The 26,750-nt window shown below is 35.6% G+C and overlaps 1 protein-coding gene across 6 annotated transcripts in view; it reads left to right on the top strand.

Annotated features, from left to right (window-relative positions):
• Positions 1-2,362: 2,362 nt before the first annotated feature.
• LOC148952635 (uncharacterized) overlaps positions 2,363-26,750 on the top strand; it is a 40,192-nt gene continuing 15,804 nt past the window's right edge. For 2 of the 6 annotated variants that reach the window (XM_089089994.1, XM_089089995.1), the window contains exons 1-3: positions 7,742-8,068; positions 21,719-23,539; positions 26,360-26,506. In XM_089089994.1, coding sequence (XP_088946120.1) covers positions 8,052-8,068; positions 21,719-23,539; positions 26,360-26,506 — 1,985 coding nt within the window. In that variant the 5' untranslated portion in view covers positions 7,742-8,051. Of the gene's footprint in view, positions 2,402-7,741; positions 8,096-21,718; positions 23,540-26,359; positions 26,507-26,750 lie in introns of those variants that run through there. The other 4 variants (XM_089089998.1, XM_089089996.1, XM_089089993.1 and 1 more) reach the window with 4 other exon arrangements.

The raw sequence follows: 26,750 nt of genomic DNA, 5'->3' as shown, positions 1-26,750 counted from the left end.
CAATAGGCTGTGCGAAAAATGTGGTTCAGTACCGCTTTCTAGGTCTATAATGAAAGAAAGGTTGAGGTGGCTAGGGCATGTTGTGCGGATGAAGGATGACAGACTGCCGAAGATTGTTCTTTTCGGCCAACCATCTAGGGCTAAACGGAAAGTAAGTCGTCCCCGTCTGGGGTGGGAGGAGGTCATAAAGAATGATTTAAAGGAAATGGGAACTTCGTTGGCGGGTGTAAAAAGGGAGGCTTTGAATAGATTGGAGTGGAGGAGGAGCGTGCGTAGCTGTGTTGGCCTCAGGCGGCTTGGTGCTGCGATGAGTTGTTAGTAGTAGTAGTAGTTTCATAGGATATAGAGAGCAGATTTAGAGTCAGAGAATATTACTATATGTTAATTGCTCTGTTTCAGTTTAATTAGGGTCTCTAAGCACAAATTGATTGCAGCTACTCCAGCTGTTAGTGTGCTGGTCCCTGCCTTGTGTTTTTTCACAATGCATAGGCTGAGCTCTTTTAAAAAGCATCCACTTCCACATCCTTCTTCACTTAAAGATCGATCAACATATACTTGGGCATATCCATTAAATTCCCTTTTTAAGAGCTGTTTGAAATCATGGATTGCAGTTTGGGATTCAATTTGTTCCTATATTGAGGGGAGGAATTCTAGTTTAACCCTGGGGTGATTGATCCCCAGTTACATTCGAATTCAACTCCTTCATACTCTCCTCCAGACTGCTCATGCTGGGTGGGCTTATAATAAAAATTAACCAGGAAAATATTAATTTTTAAAAGATATAATCAGTCGGAATAACAACTACAAGTGTAACTTGACCACACAAAACCCCTGGAGAAAGGTATTTAAGGTATGACATTTGTCCATTGTTTATATAAAGTATTTGTTATTGAGAAAGATGTATGAATTTTTTCCATGGAGGGGGGGGGGGTTTTGGGCATTAGGCCTAATGGAAGGAATACTCATATAAACTTCAGAGTGGGCTAATTTGATTGTAAATTTGAAATTTCTAGTTCACTTTTTAAGCATAACAACATATTGGAGGGTAGCCAGCTCCCCCCCTCCCAAACCTGTTTTTTTCCTGGTGCATCCAATAAAAATTTTAAATGTTTCCAATAAAAATGTTCAAAGATCATATAACAAAAATTCTGGTGCCAACACAACCACCCAGGGCCCAGGGCAGGCATTGTAAGTTGTGTCCTGGGGGCATATATGAGTCTTATGGAAGGGATGCTCATATTCACTTCAAAAAGGGCTCATTTAATTGGAAATTGAAAGTTCTAGTTCAGTTTTAAGAGTCAAAAGGGATTGGAGGGCACCTAGCCCCCCCTCCCCTCCATTCCCTTTTTTCCTCAAACCTATCCGATAATAACTTTGAGATAGCTTTTTTTTTAAATAGTTCAAAGATTATATAACAAAAACTCCTGGGTCAACAGAGCCCCCCAGGGCCCAGGGGCAGGTGTTGTAAGCTACGGCCTGGGGAATATATGGCTCTTATTGAAGGGATGCTTGTAAAAACTTCAGAGATGGCTCATTTGATTGGAAATTGAAAGTTCTAGTTCAGTTTTTTAGAGTAAAAAGAGATTGGAGGGCAACTAGCCCCCCCCATGCTCCTTTTCCCCAAATACATCCAATAAAAATTTTGAGATAGCCATTAAGTTAAAAATTGCTCAAAAGTCAGATAGCAAAAATTCAGGTGTCCTCACTGCCCCCCAGGGCCTGGGGCAGGCATTGAAAGTTGTGCCGCATTGGGTCACAGAGTATCATTATAGTAATCGGAGGTCTGACTCAGTGAAATTATGGGATACTGAAATTGCAGCGCACACACGGACAGTGCTCGAACTAACACAGGAGAAATCGAGACGGTGGGCGTCCTCGTCAATAATTTTCCCCGAACTGTTGGACAGGAAAGTAAGCATGGTCGAGCATTTTCTGAACATAGCGCGCGGTAATTTCTGTAAAGTCTCTAGAGTTCCACATGGGGTAGCGGTTTATTGCAGTTCTACTAAATGCAGCCTCAAAATAATCTCTACACTGGAACTGAACTTCCACAAACCAGGGAACGAATTGAAAGGTGGATAATGCCAGTAGGATCAAAGGACCTGAATAGTGGTGAGTATTTCTATAAAACGGCCGTCAAAACTTGGACACCATTAAAAGTAAAGTTAGATTTAGGGCAAAAAATTGTCTGGCTTATTTTTGGCTTGTTTTTCAAAGGCTGCGGCTTACTTTTTTGTTCACAGTCTGGCCACACTGCTGTAGCCCACAGAGTGAAGCAAAAAGAAGAGGGCTAAATAGTACCAACTGAATAGCCCGCCTGCTGTGAATTAGAAGAAGAAGAAGGTGTATGCTAGTCTATTATTGTTGCTGTGCTAAAGGTGCAAAATTTGCTGTGCTAAAGGTACAGCACCAGCAACCTTTTAAGAAAATCGAAATATATTTTCTTGTGATTATTATCTCTTCTAATCAGCAGTTGTGCCTAACCAATTCTCCTCAAGACATCCTCAGGGCTATACTGTGGTGTTTATCCTCCCCCATAGTATAGTGCAGACGGTTTGATATCATCTATTTTCCCTTCTTGTTTTAGTTTTATTTCTGTATTTAAAGCTTTTTCCAATAGGCAATGATTAGAAGTCCTCAAAAAAAAAAAGTCCCCCCAGATCCCAAATCAAATTCCAGTGAAAGTGTCATAGTGAAAGATACCCATCCTGGCTGGTCAAGCACCCTATCTCAAAGTTCTAATGATAGCTCCAATTCAGAGAATAGAAAAATGATAAGTGTAGGGGCTAATGTAACCATAGATGATAATGGGTTTCAAGAGGTCCTCTCTAGAAGTTCTAAAAGGAAAAAAATCTCCCCAATTAAAAACATTTCCCCTCTCCCTGCCCAAGATACACCCTCCAAAAACCTAGGAATCATCCTTAAAATTACTCCAACTACCCCCTTTGAAATAAAAATGATCACTGCAATAAGAGTTGCAATTTTTAAATTGCTAAAAGCAATGTTCTCTCTTAACATTAACCGTGATGGATCTCTGCTAATAGCTGTAGAAGATCAGAAATCAGCAGATACAATAATTAACCTTAAATCCCTTCTGAATATCCCAATTATTGCATCTAATTGGAACCCAAAACAATCACCAACAAAAATTGTAGTTTATAATGTTCCCCCAGAGATATCTACTCAGGAGTTAAAAGAAGGCCTCTCAGATAGGGCTGGAAACACAATCCCAGTTGAGGATGTTACCCAACTTGGAAAACCTGACTCTACTGGTCTAAAAACTAGTAGATCCTTCTTATTCACACTAAAGGATAAAATTGATATCCCAGAAAAACTGTTCCTATTTGGGCAAATCAAACCACACAAGGAATACAAACCTAAGCCTATTCAGTGTCAGAACTGTTTCAAACTGGGACACACAACATACAAATGCAATGAAATTCTAATAGAGTGTAGTAATTGTAAATCTTTCCATCCTAAAGAGCTGGCAACTTGCAAAAGCACCCAGCCTACATGCATCAATTGCAAAGGCCCGTTTGAATCTAAAAATAAATCATTATGCCCTGCATACAAGAAAAGAGCTCTAACACTCCAAATATCAACAGAGAAGGCCATCCCATACCCCTTTGCAGCAATGGAAGCAAATGCTGCCCAACAATACCAAATAAAGCCTGTAATGAAACCAACCAAAACCCCCAAGTCAAATGCCCCAAGCACCCCATATAAAACAATATCTTCTAAACCCCCTAGCTCAAATCCCTATCAGAAGGAATCACCAAGCCAGCAAGCCTCGTTTTCCTGTGAGATGAGGCCAGCCTGGCCCCCCCTCCCAAGAAGAAACAAACCAGAAACACTACCAGGAATCAAGCCCTTAACCAACAAACAGGATCCACAACCAAAAATGCAATCCCCAAATATATGCTTATTCATTCTAAACCTTAATGCATTCCAGTCCATAAAAATACATCAACTACAATAAAACAAAAATTATTTCAGAATTTGCAGAAATATACATCCCATATGATATGCTCATTCAAGCAAAAAAGACCTTGCTTTACTTTTAACAAAGATGAAAATTGATACAGAGTCATATTAAGAATAAATCAACAACACAACATTTATCAATACTCCAATGGAATGTAATATCACTCACAGAAAATAAGATAAATGAACTAATATAATTTATGAATAATAATTCCATTAATATTGCTTGCCTCCAGGAAACTCATTTAACCCAAAATCAACAAATTAAGTCTCTGGGATATACTATCCTGAGAAAGGATAGATCTTCAGAGAGAAAAGGAGGTGGTGTAGCTTTATTAGTTAATAACAATATAAAATTTTGTGTCATCAATTTTCCAGATTTTGAAAATGATGTTGATGTAATTGGAATAAGTGTTTGGCTGAATAATTTAAAAACCTACATAATAAGCTTTTATAACCCTAATGGCCAAACTATAGATGCCAAGGATTTCCTTAATTATATAAATAATTCTAATATGTTAAAAAATATCATTATTTGTGGTGATTTCAATGCCCACAGCCTTTTGTGGGGGAATAAACCAGCAAATAAAGCTGGTAAATTTATTGAGCATATGATTTCAAATAATAATGAATTAGCTCTTGCTACCCCTCCAAACCTGAATACATATTTTAACCCCAAAAGTGGCAAATTCTCCACAATTGACCTACGAATTGTGTCTTTAAATTTGTTGAACAAAATTTACATAAATAAAATTGATAGTCTATGTACAGACCACTTTGCTATAATTTGCTCCCTTAATGAACCTACTGAAACTTCATCTCATACCTCCAATTATATCAACACTAAAGTAAATTGGTCTATTTTCCAAAATAAGCTAAATGATGAAATTACAAGTTTCGCCCAAAGTTCATGCATTTCTAACAACCGTTGACACACAAGCTGAAGCCTTGACATCTTTACTAATAAATACAGCTAATCATGCTATCCCCAGGACATCACCTAAGAAAACATTCCCTTAACAAATTCCTATAGCATGGTGGACAAATGAGTGCCTAAATAAATGGAGGATAAAAAAGGCAGCTAGGACAGAATTCATAAAAAAAACAACACCTACTACATATTTAAAAAAATTACAAGCAGAATCTAATCTAAAAAGGACTATAATAGATGCTAAATATAAATACTGGAATAATTTTGCAAATAATCTGTCCAGAGAAACGCATGAGCCAATTATACATAAAGTCATAAGCCACATATGTGGGAAAAAGACTTCTCCCAACCCACTCCTGTATGAGCTTATACATAATAATACCCATTATGATAATGATATTGAAAAAACTAACATATTTGCAACTCTTTTTGTTAATAAGCTAACATCAAATAATCAAAGCAAACTGTCCACAATTCCTATGAACCCAAGTTACCAACCACGCCCAGGATCCGAGTACATAACTAATCCATTTTCAATCCAGGAATTGAATAATGCAATACATCATATTAGGTCCAAAACTAGCAGCAGCTATGACAATATACACCCCACATGGATAAAGAATCTCACACCTTACTACAAACAAGAACTACTAAATTGTTATAATCATGCTTGGGCATCTTCTAGGTTCCCCAATATATGGAAATGTTCGTCCCTCATACCAATCCTAAATAAAAATAAACCAAAAGATAACCCTGATTATTATAGTAACATACTTATTAAACCTGTGATTTGGAAAATGATTTAGAAAATGAGTAATCACAGACTAATCTGGTTTTTTGAGAAAAATAACATGATCACACAAACTCAACCTGGATTCAGGAAATACCACTCCTCAACAGATGATTTCATTTTGCTAACAAATGCAATAAATGAATCTTTCTCAAAAAATAATATCCTAGTGGCAGCTTTCCTAGATTTTGAAGGAGCATATGACAATGTGAACCACCAAATCCTTTTAAATAAACTTGCAAACATTGGAGTACCTCCTAAGCTAGTATCCTTTATTAAATCCTTCATATAAGTACGAAGTTTCATTGTTTGTGTTGGTTCAGCCTCTTCACCCCAAAAGACAATATCCAAAGGCCTACCTCAGGGAGCAGTCCTCAGTTGCCTCCTATTTGCCCTATATCTCTGGGACATGAACCTTTCAGATAGCACAGTCAAATCTGCAAAAGTCACTTTTCCAGTTTGAAAAATTCTCTCAACATTCAGATTTACCCATTGCACCCACCAAGTCAAAAATAATCCAATTTCACCAGAAGCAAAACCATGTTAATGCAAAACTAACTCTAAATAAAACAACTATTCCAGAAGATAATAATATTAATTACCTAGGTCTCATGCTTGACCAAAAACTTAATTTCCACCTCCACATTTCAAACACTATAAAAAAAATGCTATAGAAAAACAAATATACTAAAAAGACTTCTTTCCACACCCTGGGGCTGTAAGGAGAAAACCTTACTCCAGTTTTATAAATCACATATAAGACCCCATATTGACTATGGGCTCATTGTCTATGGTGCATGTGCAAAGACCCAGGAGCAAAAAATTGAAACAACACAAAATGATATAATACGTCTCATATTTGGTCTTAGGAAACCCACAAGCACCAATTTTCTGCTTATGGAGAGTGGATTAACAACAATAAGAGAGAGATATAGCTTTCTCTTGACAAAACATCTTACAAAAATTGAATCAAATAGCTCACACACGTTATATAAATGGTCAAGAAATCCAGCCATGTATAGAGGTATTGTAGATGAGTATGCCAATATTCAAAAGAAGTTCCCTGTTCCAGCAAGGTCTATTGCACCTACTTTCCCCCAATCCCCTCCATGGAATTAGTCATTTCCCATAATAAATACTGAATTTTCAAAATGGAATAAAGATTTAACCCCCATTGCTTTTGTTCAGAAAAAATTTGCAGAACTCAATACAATTACCTATAAAAATCACTTTCAAATGTTTGTTGATGGGTCAAAAATGAAAGAGAAGGTTGCAAGTGGTGTTTTTCTTCCTCACCTGAAAATTGCAATGGGCGAGAGATTATTTAATAATTTATCTATAATGTCTGCTGAGTTAAATGCCATAATCATGGCATTAGAACACCTTAAGCAAAACCAATCTTGGATTGAAAATTCGAATAAGATTATCATATATTCTGACTCTTTATCAAGCCTTGAGTTGCTGGCCTCAGCTCCTCAATATAAGTTGGACATTGACACTTATCATTGTCTCAGTATTGTTGATACTCTTGCTTCAAGTGGCATAAAATATTACTTTCAGTACATTCCTAGCCACTCTGGCATAAGTGGTAATCATCAGGTTGATGAAATAGCAAAAAATGCTATATATATTGACCAGCCAAGTGGGAGACCAATCCCAATTAGAGATATTTACCGATGGAGGCTATCAGATATTAATTGTAATAAGATCAATCCTATCCTTTCCCCCTTTTCCAATAAGTATCTATCTAAAATTTATCATAGAATTCGTTCTGGAACAAATGGACTAAATTTCCTTGCATTCTCATATAAGCTTTCTAATTCAAGTGGTTCAATTCCCCTGTCCCCTCTCTGCAGGCATTGTAATATGAATAATGAAACAATTGACCATTGCCTATTTGAATGTAATATGCTGACGTCTGCACAACATACCTTGCTTTCTAAACTGTTAAAGTACTTCAAACACCACAAAATCCCACTATCAGCCAAGAGCCGAGCCAACTATACCTGCACACAGAGCATAGAAATCGACATCTATCATCTTGTATTTGAACTCCTAGAGTCGAAAGATCTGCTGAAAGATATCTGAATATATCTAATAAATATGAGGCAATCAAGCCAGTAGCTCTGTAGCCCACAGAGTGAAGCAAAAGGAAAAGGGCTAAATAGTTTTACTGAAAAGCCCGCCTGCTGTTAAATAGAAGAAGAAGAAGATTGTTGGTTATGAGATTGATTTTGAAATGCCAAAAGGGGTTGACTGGGCTGTTAGAGTAGTGTTTCATTTAGAAGAGCTGCTCTACTAGACTGTTTCCCCACATTTTGACTTGGTACAGTTGCCTAATTGTGCATGAAGATTCTCCTTTGGTAAAATTCTAGTTTAGGAGTTTCTTGGTATGTTAAAAAGTAGCTGAGTTAGGTGAATGAAATTTTCATAAATACATTCAGAATCTAAATGGTCTAAAGGTTATGCCATTTTTTAGCAGATTATTTTGCAGTAGGGCAACAAAGGAGGGGTTTTCAACCTCATACCTTTGCTCAATCCCAATTTGTAGGGTTTTAAAGGTCTTTAGGTAAATTTTTACTGAATCATATTATTGACTTACAAATAAAGTAATTGTATTAATGGATGCCTTTTTTTATGCTCTTTCCAAATATAATAGGCCTAATTATTTTTTTCATAAATTAATTTTACCCCCACCCCTACATATACCAATTCAGGGTATATATTTGCACATTAGGGGGGGGGGGAGAATTCTATTTCTGATCTAAATGGGAGGTAAGTTTAAACTTTACATCCACCCCCCTAATGTGCAAATATATAGGCAGACCCTGAATTGATATATAGGCCTATAGGGGTGGGGGTAAAATTCATTTGTGACAAAAATGATTGTTATATTTGGAAAGAGCATAAAAAAGGGGGTAAAATTCTACTTTAGTTACTTTTGGCTATCTTGGAAAGGGGTTGGGTTAGGAAAATGAAACTTTCAGGGATGGATTTACATGCTAAGGTATGTCCCGGGAAGGTACTTTGAAGTACCTACCTCCACTCCTCCCCCTCTATATAATGGTAAATTACTGCACATTACTAGTTGTTTTAGCTCACATTTCATCCTATATTACCATCATAATTATAAATCACTGCTTACCTTGCACAACTTCAGCTTTTAACCTTGTTCATTAAAATATATTCCAAAATCCTATTTTCATTGTAAGCCATCTAATTTTCTACCCATGCTGACTTTGGTCATGGTGTAATGAAACTGGTTTTTTTGTGATGTCACAACTTTACTTATCATAACCCCTTACCCTTAAGGGTTGCATCCAGGTGCCAAACAAATCTGTGTTGATAGACATTTAAACTTTATTAATTAGGGAAAGAATTTGACAAGAGATAGACAAGTAAACATAACCAATTGTTTTTAAAGGACAAATTATGTCATGGGAACATGTTTTTTAAATCCCCCTTCCCCCCAAACTAAAAAAATTCCAATATTTTACTTTAGAAGCTTTTTTAAATATTTGTAAAGCGCAAAGACATAGAGCACTAAAAAAAATCAGAATCAACTTTAGAGGACAATTTATGTCATGGGAAGGTGTTTTTGAAATCCCCCTTCACCCCAAACTCAAAACTTTCCAAAATTCTACTTTAGAAGCTTTTTAAATATTTCTAAAGCACTAATAGATAGAGTGCTACAAATATCAGAATCAACTTCAGAGGAAAAATTATATTATGGGAAGATGTTTTTGAAATCCCCCTTCCCCCCAAACTCAAAATTTTTCCAAATTTTTACTTTAGAAGCTTTTTTAAATATTTCTAAAGTGCTAAGACATAGAGTGCTACAAACATCAGAATCAACTTTAGAGGACAATTTATGTCATGGGAAGATGTTTTTGAAATCCCCCTTCCCCCCAAACTCAAAAATTTTCCAATATTTTACTTTAGAAGCTTTTTAAATTCTTCTAAAGCACTAAGACATAGAGCACTACAAACATCAAAATCAACTTTAGAGGACAAATTATGTCATGGGAAGATGTTTTTGTAATCCCCCTTCCCCCCAAACTCAAAATTTTCCAAAATTCTACTTTAGAAGCTTTTTAAATATTTCTAAAGCACTAATAGATAGAGCGCTACAAATATCAGAATCGACTTCAGAGGACAAATTATATTACGGGAAGATGTTTTTGAAATCCCCCTTCCCCCCAAACTCAAAATTTTCCAAAATTCTACTTTAGAAGCTTTTTATATATTTCTAAAGCACTAATAGATAGAGCGCTACAAACATCATAATCAACTTTGGAGGAAAATTTTTGTCATGGGAAGATGTTTTTGAAATCCCCCTTCCCCCCAAACTCAAAACTTTCCAAAATTCTACTTTAGAAGCTTTTTTAAATATTTCTAAAGCACTTAGACATAGAGCACTACAAACACAAGAATTGACTTTAGAGGACAAATTATATTATGGGAAGATGTTTTTTAAATCCCCCTTCCCCCCAAACTCAAAATTTTCCAAAATTCTACTTTAGAAGCCTTTTAAATATTTCTAAAGCACTAATAGATAGAGCACTACAAATATCAGAATCGACTTTAGAGGACAATTTATGTCATGGGAAGATGTTTTTGAAATCCCCCTTCCCCCCAAACTCAAAATTTTACTTTAGAAGCTTTGTAAAGCACTAAGACATAGAGCATTACAAACATCAGAATCAACTTTAGAGGGCAAATTATGTCATGGGAAGAAGTTCTTGAAATCCCCCTTCCTCCCAAACTCAAAATTTCTGCCAAAGTTAAATTTATGCAACCTGTGACTAAACAAGCCAAATTGTTGGGTCAACCATGTAGGCTCAACACTAGGATATTTGCATCTGTTAAGAAGCAACTATTTCAAATGCATGAAAAATGCATACTAAGTTGACCTATCTTTCCAACATATTCATAACCCAATTCACTGTTATCTTTGTTTGACTATTCCTGCTGTTTAACAATGAAACAATTATGAAAGCCGCAATTGATATTAAGAGTTACAGCTTCAGTCTGTAAATGATAATTATTGAGATATGTCTTGTAATTTTTGTGAAATAAATTACTCTGGTGGTATCTTTCAATTTACTACTGTTGAGGCAGTCTTAGAGTTGTATTATAACCATGGCGTGTTATTGAGAAGCAGGAATTGTAATAATTGTGGCCCAATTTGCATAAAATATAAAAATTCGTTATGTCACCAGAAGTCTAGGCTTATACCTATCCAAGGTGGCTGTGAATATTCTCAGGTAAAGTGTAATTTTTCAAAATCGATCTATGACAAAACATGGATGGCTGGTTCCCACCTTTCCCTGCTACAAAATTTCCGTTTTTTGATGATTTGGCTTCAAATGCTGCCTCCAAGGGATGATTTCATGATCAACAATATTACTTGTTATAAAAAAAACCTTTTTGGATAAGAGCCAGTACTGCAGAGAGGTTTGTATGTACATATGTCATTGAAACTCCGCTGCTTTGGGAGGAGAAGGAGTCATTGATGAGGTAGACGAAGCCAAATTTGGGAAGCGTAAATATAATCATGGTCGGATTGTCGTAGGTGCTTGGGTATTTGGTGGAATAGAGCAAGGAACTGGTTTCATTCATGGTTTATGTGCTGGATAGAAGTAGTGCCACATTGTTGGGAATTATCCAAAACCGAATCCTGCAAGGTACAACAATTATCAGTGACTGTTGGAGGGCCTACAATTGCTTGGCTAGCCAGGGCTATCAGCATTTATGTGTCAACCACAGCATAAATTTTGTTGACCCTGCAACAGGTGCTCACACACAAAACATCAAAAGACACTGGCGTGATGTTCAAGACAATATACCCAAATATGGCAGAAGAACATATGGAAGGATATCTGGCAGAGCACTACTTCAAAAAAAAAATTATTCAATCTCCTTGAGAATGCACCATTTCATGAAACATATATCGGAGCTTTATAACCCCAACTAATTTGTTTTTATGGGTATTATTTACTAATTAATTTTTAAAACGTTGTAACAGAAAATTTGGCAATTTACGGTATCTAACCCCATTTGTTCTTAAAGAAATTCAAATGTTTTTGTAAAAATAGTTTAGTGTAGCAATCTTCATTCTTGAAGCTACGGGGTGTTATTAAAGTGTAAATAGGGCGGGGGGGAGAGGGGGCAGAAGTACATATTTGACTATAGAATAATCTTTACTTGTGTATTATAAATAACCCACCACTATGCACAAAAGAAGTTAAGTTTGGTTACTGCTAATGAAATAAAATAAAATAGGATGAAAATATAATAATTTAGAAACAAATTTGGGCTATATATTTGCACATTAGGGGGTGGGGGGAAAATCATAGCGTATATTAAATATTCCCTCCCTAAACCCAAAAAAAACAACAGTTTAAATATTGTAAACGCAATAAGAAATCACGCTTAGCAATCCATTTGTCTGGTTTCCTTGTACAGTCTATAGTGATGGGTTATTTATAATGCACAAGTACCAAATAATCTATATTTGTTTCGATTATTTTTTTTGGATCTAAGCTGACTATTTCGTTGCAACGTGTTGCACCAGAATCATACTCTAAAATCTGGTTGATAATTTGCCTGTCTAAAAAATTTGTCTGAGTTTCATAAAAGGGGGAAACAACCCCTAAAAGTCAAAGATTTTAATAAAACTCATACCATCAAATTTGTGGTTCTTGGTGAATACCAACCGGAAAATCATCAAATTTGTGGTTCTTGGTGAATACCTGCCGGAAAATCACCCCCGGAAAATACCTCCCTGCAGAAAATTCCCCCTCCCCCCCCCGGGAAATACCCTCACGGAAAATACCCCCTCCCCCCCCAAAAAAAATACCCCCGTGGAAAATAAGGCGTTTCAAATTATCAACCAGATTTTAAAGTATGAACGGGGAATGGGATGAATGGTAAGGGGGATTTCAAAACTTTGAATGACCTTTCAAAATTAGTGAGTTATAACAACGGAACCTTGCAAAATAGATCTTCTGTTTAAACAAAGTTCAACGAAATTATTTCAGCTTCAAAACTTTGCTCAATCCCAACTTGTAAGGGTTTAAATATATGCAAATACATTTCCTAAATTTTGGAAATAAAACATTGATATTGCTTAAAATTCTGCTCAAATGATTTTCAGAACTAAAGCCAGATAAAAAGAAATTGATAACTGAAAATTAAGGTAAAATGTTGTTTTGTCAAAAATTCAATGGGTAATGGGTATTTCAAAAACATCTTCCCATGACATAACTTGCAACATTGATATGGCTTAAAATTCTGCTCAAATAACTGAAATTGCGTTTTCAGAACTAAAGCCAGAGAAAAAGAAACTGATAACTGAAAATTAAGGTAAAATGTTGTTTTGTCAAAATTTCAATGGGTAATGGGTATTACGAAAATATCTTCCCATGGCATAATTTGTCCTCTAAAGTTTAATCTGATGTTTGTAGTGCTCTAGGTCTTAGCACTTAAGAAATATTTAAAAAAGCTTCTAAAGTGGAATTTTGGAAAATTTTGAGTTTGGAGGGAAGGGGGAATTATTGTAGAATTAATTTGGCCTCTAAAGTTAATTCTGATGTGTATAGCACTCTTTTTCTTAGCTCATTAGAAATATTTAAAAAGGCTTCTGAAGTAAAATTTTGGAAAATTTTAAGTTTGGGGGGATAGTGGGATTTCAAAAACATCTTCCCATAATATAATTTGTCCTCTGAAGTTAATTCTGATGTTTGTAGCACTCTATGTCTTAGCGCTTTACAAATATTTAAAAAAGCTTCCGAAGTGAAATTCTTGAATATTTTGAGTTTGTGGGGAAGAGGGATTTCAAAAAACATACATCCATAACATAACTTGTCCTCTGAAGTTAATTCAGATATGTGTGGAGCTGTATCTCTTAGTACTTTACAAATATTTAAAAAGATTCCAAAGTAGAATTTTGGAAAATTTTGAGTTTGGAGGGAAGGGGAATTTCAAAAACATCTACCCATGACATAAATTGTCCTCTAAAGTCGATTCTGATGTTTGTAGTGCTCTATGTCTTAGCGCTTTACAAATATTTAAAAAAGCTTCTAAAGTAAAATTTTGAGTTTGGGGGGAAGGGGGATTTCAAAAACATCTTCTCATAATATAATTTGTCCTCTAAAGTCGATTCTGATATTTGTAACGCTCTATCTATTAGTGCTTTAGAAATATTTCAAAAAATTTTCTAAAATAGAATTTTGGAAAATTTTGAGTTTGGGGGGGATGGGGGATTTCAAAAACATCTTCCCATGACATAAATTGTCCTCTAAAGTCGATTCTGATGTTTTTAGTGCTCTATGTCTTAGTGCTTTACAAATATTTAAAAAAGCTTCTAAAGTAGAATATTGGAAAATTTGGGAGTTTGGGGGGAAGGAGGATTTCAAAAACATCTTCCCATGACATAAATTGTCCTCTAAAGTTGATTCTGATGTTTGTAGCGCTCTATGTCTTAGTGCTTTAGAAATATTTAAAAAAGCTTCTAAAGTAAAATTTTGGAAAATTTTGAGCTTGGGGGGAAGGGGGATTTCAAAAACATCTTCCCATGACATAATGTGTCCTTTAAAAACGATTTGGTTATTTTTACTTGTCTATCTCTTGTCAAATTCTTTCCCTAATTAACAAAGTTTAAATGTCTATCAACACAGAGTTGTTTGGCACCTGCATGCTACCCTTAAGGGTAAGGGGTTATGATAAACAAAGTTGTGACATCACAACAAACCCGGTTTCATTATACCATGACCAAAGTCAGCATGGGTAGAAAATTAAATGGCTTATAATGAAAATAGGATTTTGGAATATATTTTAATGAACAAGGTTAAAAGGTGAAGTTGTGTAAGAAAAGCAGTGATTTATAATTATGATAGTAATATAGGATGAAATGTGAGCTAAAACAACTAGTAAAGTGCATTAATTTACCATTATATAGAGGGGGGGAGGAGTGGAGATAGGTACTTAAAAGTACCTTCCTAGGACAAACCTTAGCAAGTAGATCCATCCCTGAAAGTTTCATTTTCCTAACCCAACCCCTTTCCAAGATAGCCAAAAGTAACTAAAGTAGAATTTTACCAAAAAAGGCATCAAGTGGTATATTCACTTTATTTGTAAGTCAATAATATGATTTGGTAAAAATTTACCGGTCTTCAAATCTGTTTCTTAAATTTAGGAAGAAACCCTTGGTATTTTTTGAAATTCTAATAGAAGATTAAATTTACTAGGATACAATTACAACAGCAGCAAATTCAGTTTTGAATAAGGATTGGATATAGGCCTATAATCGAATAGTAGCTTTATGTATATTTTTTCCCTCTTCAATTTTTGTCCAATAGTATTCCTTACCCTATGTTAACACCTATGTACCCTATGTAACTAAGGAGGTGTGAAGTGGAGGCCATGGATAAAACTGCTGAGGGTCTGGAAGATGCAGCTAGACAGCATAATAGTAAAAGATTGTACTGGCATGTCAATAAATTGAGAGGGAGCAATCAATCCAGACTTGGCCCAGCTAAAAATAGGAATCCATTGATTCCTTGGCCCAGTTTCTCAGACCATTGATCATTTTACTTTTGACAAAGTCCCACCAGTGTCTCACCAAACTCTGTTGTGTGGACGTGAAACCTGTTTTCCTTTGTGTGAGTCTTCTCAAAAACCACTCTGCTCGAACAAAATAAACAATCGGTTTTGAAATCGAATTGTTGTCAGGCGATTTAAACTCTCCTGTTGGACTCATTTTGCTTGACTAAGAATCGCAAGTCCTGGTCAATGGCCCTTGTATTTGGGTAAGAACTTCGGCATGACTTGTGAAAACAATCCCCCACAACAGCTTTCACATCAGTTTGTTTTTGCTTTTTACTTGATTTGTTTATACTTCTTGCTCCTACTTCAGTCACAACAACTTTTTATCCGCATCAAGTATTTTTTTTTTTTACATATTAAACAAATCATCATTCTAGACTAGAATTTCTCATCTGAAAATTGAAAAACTTGAATTAAAATTGGTTGGAAGAATCCTCAGAGAAAAGGGGAAAATATTAATCAATCAAAGAAAATATTAAGTGTTTGACACACAAAATCTTATTCTGCCCTGGGATAATTGAAGTTTTAGGTAAAATTGAATTCTTGTATCTCAAATCTACCTATATATCTCATGCAAACCTTTACCAGCGTCAGTTAGAAAGTAGAATTTTTGGACAAAGAATTGGAGACGCGAAAATTCTTCGATACTTGTGGACGATGACGATTTTCGAAAAAGTCAGACTTTTACGTACCTCAAATTTGCCTCAGAGACTACCTCGCCCTCTCCGTCCTCAATCCATGTTGCTTTATTATTTTGATGTATGTAGGGATTTCAAATCAAACCCCTAAACCAATTCCTAAATTCGGAATTTTCTTTTCAGGATGGCATTCTTTACTTAAAAAAATTCACCCTCAACCTCAAAGCAGCAAACTTTTCGGATTTGGAATCAGCTCATGTTTTTTATTTGGGTAGTGAAAGAATCATTTGTATAGCAATTTTTTTTCAGGTCAAACCACATTTTTACTAGACTATGAGGACAGAATTAAAGAGAGATGTGCTGAACATTTTGAGGTTGGGCTTAACCAAGAAAGGGTTACAGGAAAAGATATAGAGGGGAATGAAAAAGTTTGTGATACCTAGGATGTGAAAGAAGATTTGTTTTGTGTGGAAGAGTTAGCAACAGTACTAAAAGGATTAAAAAATAATAAGACTCCATGTGCTGATAGTGGTAAATGAGTTTCTTAAATATAGTGGCTCTGAGGCACTGTATATAGATTATATACACTCTAATCACAACTTAGTAATATTTGGCTACTACAGTCTTAAAAGCTACTACAGTCTTAAAAGCGTATAAAAGCTCTGCCCATATCCTCGTCTGTCCTTGTTCATGAACAATTCAGCATATATTACCCTGGAACACATATTTTGGCAGAAATTTTCTCAAAATGCCTTTGAAACCTACTTAGTAATTTCTAAAAACATCCAATAATAACATTAACACTATTATAACAACACTATTAATTACCAATTTTTATATATATATTGGAATAAATTAATTTAAAATTAGATTCTTTAAAGTTTAGTGTTACAAAGGTGAAGCCAAGTTTTGTGTTCAAGAGAAATTTGCCTTGTCTACCTGTGAAAAAGTCTAATGTTGGTTATGTTTCTATGTTCTCCAGAGCACTTGCATCTTGGTCTGCCTTTGTATAATGATTGAGATAGGGAATAATTGTACTGTCTAAATATATATCCAGTGCTCTGAGGTTAGAAATAAGTTACTGAAGATTATGAATATGATTTTTTGAAAAAGAGAAGTATCTAGCAATTTTTCGGAAAACCTTAATTAAACCACTGTATATGAAAGGTGATGAGGGTGAGTGTGGTAATTAGCAAGGCTTATGTCTGCTCTCTATAGGTAGCTAAATACTTAGTAATATGATATTTTTTAGACTGAGAGATGCTGTAGACAAAGTTATAAGAGAAGAACAGTGTGGTTGACCAAATTTTTACTCATAGTTAATAATTGAGAAGTGCCTGATTTATCAAACACCTTTGGTCCTCAGTTTTATAGATTATGAGCAAGCAATCAAATCTGTTATGTTAATAGAAGAGCTTTAGGTAAGATCTTATTTTTGTAGGGTATACCAGACAAATGATTAGTGCTATGTACAAGAATAACACCACTGCAGTTAAGATAGGAAATGAGGTTAGCAGTTGGTTTTGTATTAAATCAGGAGTAAAGCAGGGTTGTGTTCTATCTCCCTGTATATGGATCATTTTGATGACCTTTGTCTTAAGGAGCACAGGAAAGGCGATTGGAGATGACAGAATCAAATGGGGAAGAAAAATTCTTCTAGACTTAGATTATGCTGATGATTTAAACATCCTAAATGAAAATGTGAGCAAACCAAATGAACTTTTAGAGGTTTTGCGAGTTCAGGGTGCTAGAATAGGTTTGAAAATTAATGTTAAGAAGACTAAGTCACTAAAACTAGGAATAAGTGAAGATGAAAAGGTGACGTTGGGTAACCAAAAGATTGATCAGGTTGACAGCTTCACTTACCTTGGTAGTATTATTAGTAAAGATGGTGGGAGCAGTGAAGACATTAAAAGTAAAATAGCCAAGGCTCAGGGTGTTTTTTCACAGTTAAAAAAAGTCTGGGAGAAAAGGAAGATAAGTCTGCAAACCAAAATTAGAATATTAGAAGCTACAGTGATGACAGTGGTCAGATATTGCTCTGAAGCATGGGCGCTCCAAAAAGCAGATGAAGATTTGCTAGATGTGTTCCAGAGAAATTGACTACGGATTGTTCTGGGTACCTGGCTGGCTGACAGTATTTCAAACAGTAGGCTGTACAAAAAGTGTGATTCAGTCCCGCTTTCTAGGGCTATGAGAAAAAGTTTAAGATTGCTGGGGCACGTTCTATGGATGAATGGTGACAGATTGCCAAAGATTGTCCTTTTTGGACAACAGGCTAGGACTAAACGGAAATTAGTTCGTCCGCAGTAGGGGCAAGAAAATGTCATAAAGAAAGATTAGTTGTTTTGAAAGAATCTTTGGACAAATACGGAATTATTTCTAAGGGAAAGACAAGGGAAGGTTGGAGATATAAATTGATATATAATCCTCAGGGCCATATTCAGGACTATCGTTCGGGGGGAGGGGCTTCGGAACAGGCACAGTCACCTGAGCCATGTAGGAAAAAAACTGCTAATATGATTTTACTCCCAAATAATGGTAAATTTGATTTTGGGGGGGGGGGGGGCATTACCTTTTTTAAGCGCAGGAAATTCAGGATCATAAAAAAAATCATTAAAAGCTGAAACTGATGCCTAAAAAAGAAATGATCAACTGATCTTGTAGCTACAGGTCAACTCAAAAACACCAATTTTACCATATTTTGCCAATTTTACCTTATTTTAATAATTTTACTTGATAAGTTTTTATTTTATGGTAAGTTTACATCACTAATCTTCAGTAGCTTATTTCCAGTTTTGCAATCACTATATTTAAAAAATCATTTAGCATGCAATCAGCACCCAAGGCCTTCTTATTTTTCAGTCCTTTTAGTACTGTTGCTAAATTCTTCTCACAGAATAAATCATCCTTCACTTCCAAATTGTCAAAAAAATTTCTATTGTTTTCTATATAATTTCCCTTAACATTATCACGGTTTAACAAATATTGAAAATCTTCTGCCCTTCTCCTTTAACAGTTGTCTTATTTCTAAATTATGCCCCACTCCTATCTTTTGCTGGGGCATGTCCAAACTATCTACTTCCCCTCAACATCTTAATATGTCAATGTAATAATTGACTTGTCTGTTGTCTGGGTGTATCTTCCACATCTGCAGCAATTCTATACATTGTCCCCATTTCTAATTTCCTTAATCAACACCTTAATGTCTTCTCTATTTGCCCTATCTGGCTTTTATTCTTGTAACATCTGACACTCAGAAGCTTCTCCTTACTTGTATTGTCCTCTTATTTCTTCTGCCAAGCGTAAAGTGTTTATGTTCATATTTTTGCTGTGTTTTAACTTTTAAAATGACATCTCCTACTGCTTCTGAAACTATTCTCCTAAGATCTTTCCATCCATCTTCTACACTATTAAATTCTAAACTCTCCAGTTCTAAATTCAAGTGTTCTTGGAAATATCTCAAATTCGCATCCTGGAGTCTATCAACGTCATAAATACCTGGAAGATAGTTACCTTTCCAAAGTTTCAGCTGTAAATTAGCTCTAGACGTTGCTAGACCAGAATCTCTGATTTGAACATAAATAATGGCATTAATCAATCTAGTCTCACTGCTCTTTATAAAGTAAATTTTAGTCAATTCCTTTTCTTCCCTTCTCTCTCAAATGTAAAGAAAATCAATTGGCGTATTATTTTGTTGATGTTTGACCAATAAAAACCCACTGTTTGAAGCACATTTTTTCTGTAAAGCACAAATGATGCACAAGCGTTTTAGTTTATTTGAAGAGGTGTAAGCCTCATGACACACTAGCCTCTAGAGCTTCATACATTTGTCATGTCAGTGCGCCATATAGTCTGTCAGTAGCCCCACTCTTACTAGTAGCAACTTGTTTTTTTTTTAAGTTTTTGTTGACCATTCATTTTAATTTCTGTTCGATTTACGTTTCATTACTCCATTCATAGTAATTTCCGCTTGTTGTAAGTTTGACTTGATATATTACTTAATTGTTGCTTCGTTTAGGTTTTAGTATTGCTTTGGCAACGGGTTTTGTGCATCCTCCTTTCAAGTCTAAGAATTTTAGTATGCTCTATTTTAAGCAAAAAGCTGGAACTATTTTGCTTAATGTTTATCTTTTTAAATGGGGAATCCACCACTCCCCTCTGGGCAGAAATTGCCATTAGACTTTGAACAATACTCAACTTGTTCTCTTTGAATGCAACTCAATGGATCAAGATTCTAGGAGACCAAGAAACTATTGCCATCAATTTAAAATCCATATATCATTTGATGCTCTTATAAATTGTTCCCTTTCACATAATTTGGAAGTCACAATTTATAGGTTGATGATAATGATCCTAAATAGACGCCATTATTACTAGCAGCATGCTGATTGTTATCAAGTGGCAGATTTGTTTTTGGAATATAGTTAGAATCATCCAATAATCAGTGAAATTAATCCTGGAATTTCAAAGAGGTGAATGGGATCTCCTACTGGATCCATAGATGTTGCAAATATATGCAAAAGCAGATTGCTGTTTATTTTTCTTTGAAACCATTTTTTCGATGTTTATCTGAACTAATATTAAATAGAGCTGAGATTGTGAGTTGGCTTTAATATAATGGTGAAATATGTTTGCTTCAGATAATTAACCAACCATTGTAACAAACCTTTGTCTAGAAAAGTGATTGCAGTCTAAGTGAGAATTTGGAATTGTTTGCAATGTTTTGATTAATTGGATACATCCTTCGTACATACATTTTTTTCTTTTTGATCAGGCTTGACATCTTAAGAGGCAAATTGCCAACCCTTGAAGATGTAGCTTTCGAAAACATATGTATATTTAAATGGAAAAAAACTGTCTTTATTAAATGTTGCAAACACATTTTGGCACCTACAGAAACCAAATGAATAAGGCAGCGAGTTGTTTCAGCCCCCCTGCCCCTCCTCCCACTCCGAAATCGAAAGTATACTAAAAATGCAATATTTTACTACATTTGTGGGCGGAAATATGAGCCTTGATTTTTGTTCTTTAGCCCCCATTCCAGGAAAAGTGCTTGCTGTCCTCTCCCCTTGGATAAATTTCTGCCGTTTCCCTGCATACGCAATTGTTTGTGCTGTCTTATCAAATGTATATGTGAATACCTAGTTAATTTTTTTCTTTAATTAAATATACTTACTTAAAAGTTTTTGCATGCTGACCGATGGTCTGCATAGCGCAGGTACTGATCTCCAGATTTTCTGCCTTCAGCCGAGAGTGCAATGCGTTGTTGGGGGAGAATCATCCGATGCTTCCCGTGTCCCCCCCCCAAGACTTTTCCAGGCACCTATTTAGAGCTGGATCGACTCTGGTTGAGCTTACAGACTTACACCATTGACCCGCGTTCCAAACCAAAGAACCAGCATCAACAAGACTCAAACCCGGATACGCCCCTCTTTAATTGCTGTTTTCATTAGAACATATAACTGCATGTTATTTTTAGCTAAAAATGGTGACAAGCATAGTACTTGATTAACTTGATTAGGTATTTAATTTAAGAATATTTTGTCAGATTCACAGTCAAATACCATTATTTAGAATTAGTATCACAGAAAACGTCTGGGCTGTCAGACCCTATCTGACCTTACTGTGTTACAGTATGTGAGCGAAAACCTTTTTTTTTTAGATTATTACCTTTTGTCAATTACAGTCTCACGTCAACACTTTGTGCATAACCGTAACACTCAAGTGATTATCTTACTATATGTCTTTGTCTTTTATTTCAAGGTTTACAATGCTAATGTCTCCTCCTGACGCAAAGAAGGCACCCTCAAGGATCTACATCAATCCGAAATTTATTTCTGAGAACCATTCTTCTCATGATCACAATTCGTTACAAAGCCACCCTTCTATAGATGTTATGCCAGAAATAAATTATTGCCAAAATAACCCATATTATGTTCAGCATTGGCAACATAATCCCTTGCATCTATTTCAAAATGTATCATATTCACATTGTCAGAACACTGTACCAAACTGGAATTACCAATTAATACAACCCCCTCCGCCACCGCCTGAATCAGAAAATATGGAATTGCTTGAAAATCACCAAGAAATGGCACCGAATTCACCATCTGAAGTGAAAGAGGCACATAGACCAAGGAAGGCTTATATAAATAACAAAAAGTTTCAGTCAATTTCTGAGGAGCAAAGAAGGGCTTTCCAAGAAGCTATTGTCACCAGGAGCTCAAAATCACTGCCCCCTGAGCTGATGTTAGAGAATGTGCACATTACATCTTCAAATGGCTTAGAAACACAGAATAATTTCATCTCTTCATCATTTGGAGATAAAGGAGTATATAGACAGAGGAAGGCTTACGTGAATGATAAGAAGTTTCAATCTTTTACTCAGGAAGAAAGAAGGGCTTTTCAAGCAGCTCTAGTCAGCATGAGCTCAGAGTCTATGGGTCAATCATCAGTTGACTCTTCTAAGGAGAATCAAATTGAGCAAAGTTTGCTTAATAAATCAAACGTGATTAGCAAAAATAGGGACTTGACTATAAATACATCAAAAGCAAGTAAAAAAATTAGAGATTTCAATTTTAAGAAAGAAGCTAGCTCAGTTTCACTTTCCCGTGTGAGACAAAACTCTTTTGGTAGAGGGGTAAATACTAGGTACAAAATTGTCAAAAGGGACAGTAAGCTTGTAGCTAAAAAGCAACAAGTTCAGACAACCCTGGCTAGTGCCTGTCGTCCTGTAACTGCAGCTAGTCGTTACAAACTAGTAAGGAAAGACAAGCCAATCCCTGAAGCATACAGTGCGGTAGCCAAAGTGAATCACCAGTCTGATGGTCAATTTGAAGAAGCATCAACAAAAATACCCAGTCCACCATTGCTGACTCAGAATCCACACACAAATTTATTGTCAAAGTATAGATTGGTGAACACTTCAAGCCTTAAAAGTGCAAAATCTTTAAGAGAATTTAAATTGACAACAATGCCGAGGGTAGTAAAAGCTCTGGGTATTAAAAATAGCATAGTTAAGTCTAGTGCTTGTAAGAATGAGAGAAAAAAAGTATTTTCGGCTGCTCAAGAATTGCCCCTTGATATAAAGAAGACAAAACCAAGTATATCTAAATACAAGATAGTACGTACACCTCAAAGAATTCCCCTTAATATAAAGAGGCAAATACCAAGAGTGTCTAAATACAAGATAGTACGCACTCCTCAAAGAAGAAGCAGTGTTTCCAAGAAAAGTCCAAATTCTTTATCTGTGATTAGTAGGTACAAAATGATAAGACCAACAATAACGCCACATTTGTCTGCTTTCAAAAAGGACTTAGCTCATCGTTCTAGGCAATTGAAGTTCATCCATAAATCCCCCAAGGTAGTAAACAAGGGTGCTTTGAGGTACAGTGTTTCACGTACTAGACTTAGAAAACTTTCTGTGTCCAAGCCAAATTTAGCTCAAGGAAGTAGACAAATGAGTAATAAAATGATTCGGAAAGGAAATGTGTTGTATTCTGTTTCTGCCTGTCAACTGAAGAGGATCAAATCTGTTGATGTACCAAAAGTAGTCCAAGTGAACTCTTCAATAGCTGTTGTCACGTGAGTAGAAATTTATTTATTCTGTATATACCTGTACATACATTGTCAATCCACTCCTGATAAAGTGGTCCAAGTCAATAAAAAATGTACCCCTTAAAAACAGAATTTAGATAAAATGTATATATCAGAATAATCATCTTTTTATGCTGATTCAATATATGCGAAAATTGATTGCTTTCAATTAAAGGGTTGGATACACCTCTAAAAGGAACACGATAGACCACGCAATTTCCCAAAATCTTATTAAAAAAATAAGCTGACATCTATAAAAATACGTTTAAGTAGTTTTCTTTTCTGGGGGATATTTTTAGAGGGGCTGTTCGAACAGAAATTAAAATTTCTATTTATTTTTTTTTTTTTTTTTTTTTTTTTTTTTTAATAAGAAAAGAGATTGTTCCACTGCAAAATGCCAATCTCTGTTATATGTGCTGTAAAACAACAGTTTTCACTAGGGTTCAATTTGACCCAATAGGGTCAAAATGCTATTCAGCAATCATTTGAAACCTTTTAGTTTCTGAGACAATACTATGGTGGGGTGGCGAATTTGTCCTTATGCAGTAGCCTACGTGTCCCCGTGAGTGCAAAAAGTGTCCCTTTAGGCCCATTAGAGCAATCTGTTTGAATTCAGCGTACAGTGTGGATGCTAAGGAGGATAAATGTTTTTTTAACAGGACACATCCATTTTTAGATGTCTAAGCTATTGTGGAAAAAGTTGAACTCGTGTCTCAATTAATTAGCAATTAATTGATTTAAGAAGATACACTTAAACGAGGCCCGATTCTCAAAGCATTGCTGTATAAAAGTTCAACTTTATTGGAGAATTGGAGGTGCCTGACACCTCATATTTAGGAATACCCGGAATTTGATATAATAAATGAACATGAAAAGATAGCGTTTTTCAAATTAAATTTTTCAAGCATAGTAGAGCAATGTGTCTAAAAAATGTTTCTTCGTACAGAATAGGTGGTCTTTGAAGCTTGGTAGGGGGCTCATATGATTGTAGATTGAAATTCCAGTGCTATTTTAAAAGCCAAAAGTGAGTTTGGGAAGTCCACACTTTTTAACTTTGTTCGCTAAGACACTCAGTGACTTAACAAACTATTTCTCTAAAATTATTTCATCCATCTTCTACATTGTCAAATTTTATACTCTTCATTTTGGTATTCAACTGATCCTGCAAAATTTCTCTCAAATTCTCATCCTGGAGCCTACCAACGTCATAGCTACCCGGAATGTACTTGCCCTTCCTAAATTTCAGGTTTAGATTAGTACTTGATACTACTAGATGGTGATCTTTACCATTGAAGAAAATACATTTTGTTTTAGAGCATCCCTCCTCCTTCCTGGGAAATCCCCTGATTGTAATAGGAGAGGAACTATCATCTCGCAGCAGGGGCGTCCCGAGGGCCTCCCCCCCCCAACGTTTTTGACATTCGGTAAAATTTTCGCCGACGGCGAAAATTTCGGTAGGAATTTTGCAAAATCGGCCGGAATTTAGGGAAATTCTTTATTTCTGCAGAAAATTCGGCATAAATCAGGTAGCGATTTGGCAAAACTTACGAAGATCGCCCCCCGAATAAAACGAGCCTCGGGACGCCCCTGCACCGCAGCACCCATTTTTTGGCTTAATCCAAATTAAGGGACGTTAGAAGATATTTCTACCTATTCTATGTTTACCTGAAGGCTTGTTGAAAGATAGAAATTGAACCGTTTATTCTGCATGAACTACGTAATTCTTTAGCGACGAATGTGCTACTCTGGGGTATTACAACCTCTTTAGCTGGGAAGCTCAGTATATGGCTTTTCGGTGCTAAAACTAGTCAATTCTTGATTTGGTGTAAAACCGGTCCAATTCAAGCTATTGTGTTTTTGCCATATAGTACAAAACGAGCCAAGACTGAACTGTAAAGTGACTTGATTAACGCTCAAAAGGCTGTTTTGTCGCACATTATTTGAACAGGGGTCACATGAAGATTTTCAATTTTTATGATCGAGAACCAAAGTGGCTAGTGGCCTCTTAAAAACCTCCTTTGAATAAGAACCGTTTTATACCACCTTCCACCTCCCTAATAGCTATATTGTCATTAAAAAACTGCAAAAATAATAAGTCGTCGCAGATCAAATGTACCGGAGGCCAACACAGAACAAAGCTGTGCCAGTTTCTTGTCTGTATTTAAGTCAAAGGTCGTCTCTCCCTGACAGAGGAGGTGTTGTCACTGGCGGGTTTGAATCATTGCTCCCAGTGAGTTTGTTCTGGCTCTTTTCCAATTATAAAATTGATAAAAGTTAAGAGCAACATCTTGTTTCTCAAAACTAAAAGCTAAACTCCTAAAACTGATATAATATTCCTGAGGATATCAGATGTAGTTTTACCATATGCATCCTTGTTTCTCATAACTAAAAGCTAAGCTCCTCAAAATAATCTAACATTGTTAAGGATATCAGATGCATATTGACCATATGCATCCTTGTTTCTCAAAACTTAAAGCTAAGTTCCTCAAAATGATCCACAAACAAAAACTATCCAATATGCAATGGGGTTGTTTGTATTTGTGGTCCTTGTCAATTATTGGATATTTTTATATGATTTTAGTAGGTCTATTTTCTCCCCTTTAACTTCAATTACTTACATTTTGTACAACTAAAATTGTGCTTGTGCTGTCGGTTTTTGTACTGTACCTGGAAACAGAGTAGTTCTGAGTGTTTTTGCAATCTTTGTTTATTGTGGATATATCACCATATAGTCAAAAGAGTTCTTACTGTAAGGCTTACTCCATCTAGCGAAAAAAAAAGTTGATAGTGTTCTTTTTTACTTTATAGTCGCGCAAGGAATCGAAGCCTGGCAACCCTATCCTCTTTAAAGAAAAAAGGAACACTCCCCTGTATGTTTTTAGCAAAATTTGGTAAATGTTCAAAACAGGAAAGTAATCAATGTGCATATAGTCACTCAATATCAAAGATGGAGGCGTAAGTAGAATAATTTGGTTTTAATTTATTGTTTTGTTCTCTTACCAAAACGTGTTTTACTGATTATCTATGGACTTGGAATATGCTATGCATGGAGCTAGTTCTGACATATTGAGTAGGTGTTCCATTGACGTAATTGATAGTTTTTTTGTTTGTTTATTTTCAAAATTTACAGGCTCCTATTGATTTGCGCACTGGGGCATTGTTATGATGCAAAATGCACCCCACTGAAATAAAAGAATAA

This window comes from Artemia sp. Qi Xiang Cuo, chromosome 5, assembly GCF_049724085.1.
Source record: "Artemia sp. Qi Xiang Cuo chromosome 5, ASM4972408v1, whole genome shotgun sequence".
Classification (NCBI taxonomy): Eukaryota; Metazoa; Arthropoda; class Branchiopoda; order Anostraca; family Artemiidae; genus Artemia; species Artemia sp. Qi Xiang Cuo.
Note: the sequence above shows the minus strand (reverse complement) of the source record. Positions and strands in the feature narration are given on the sequence as shown.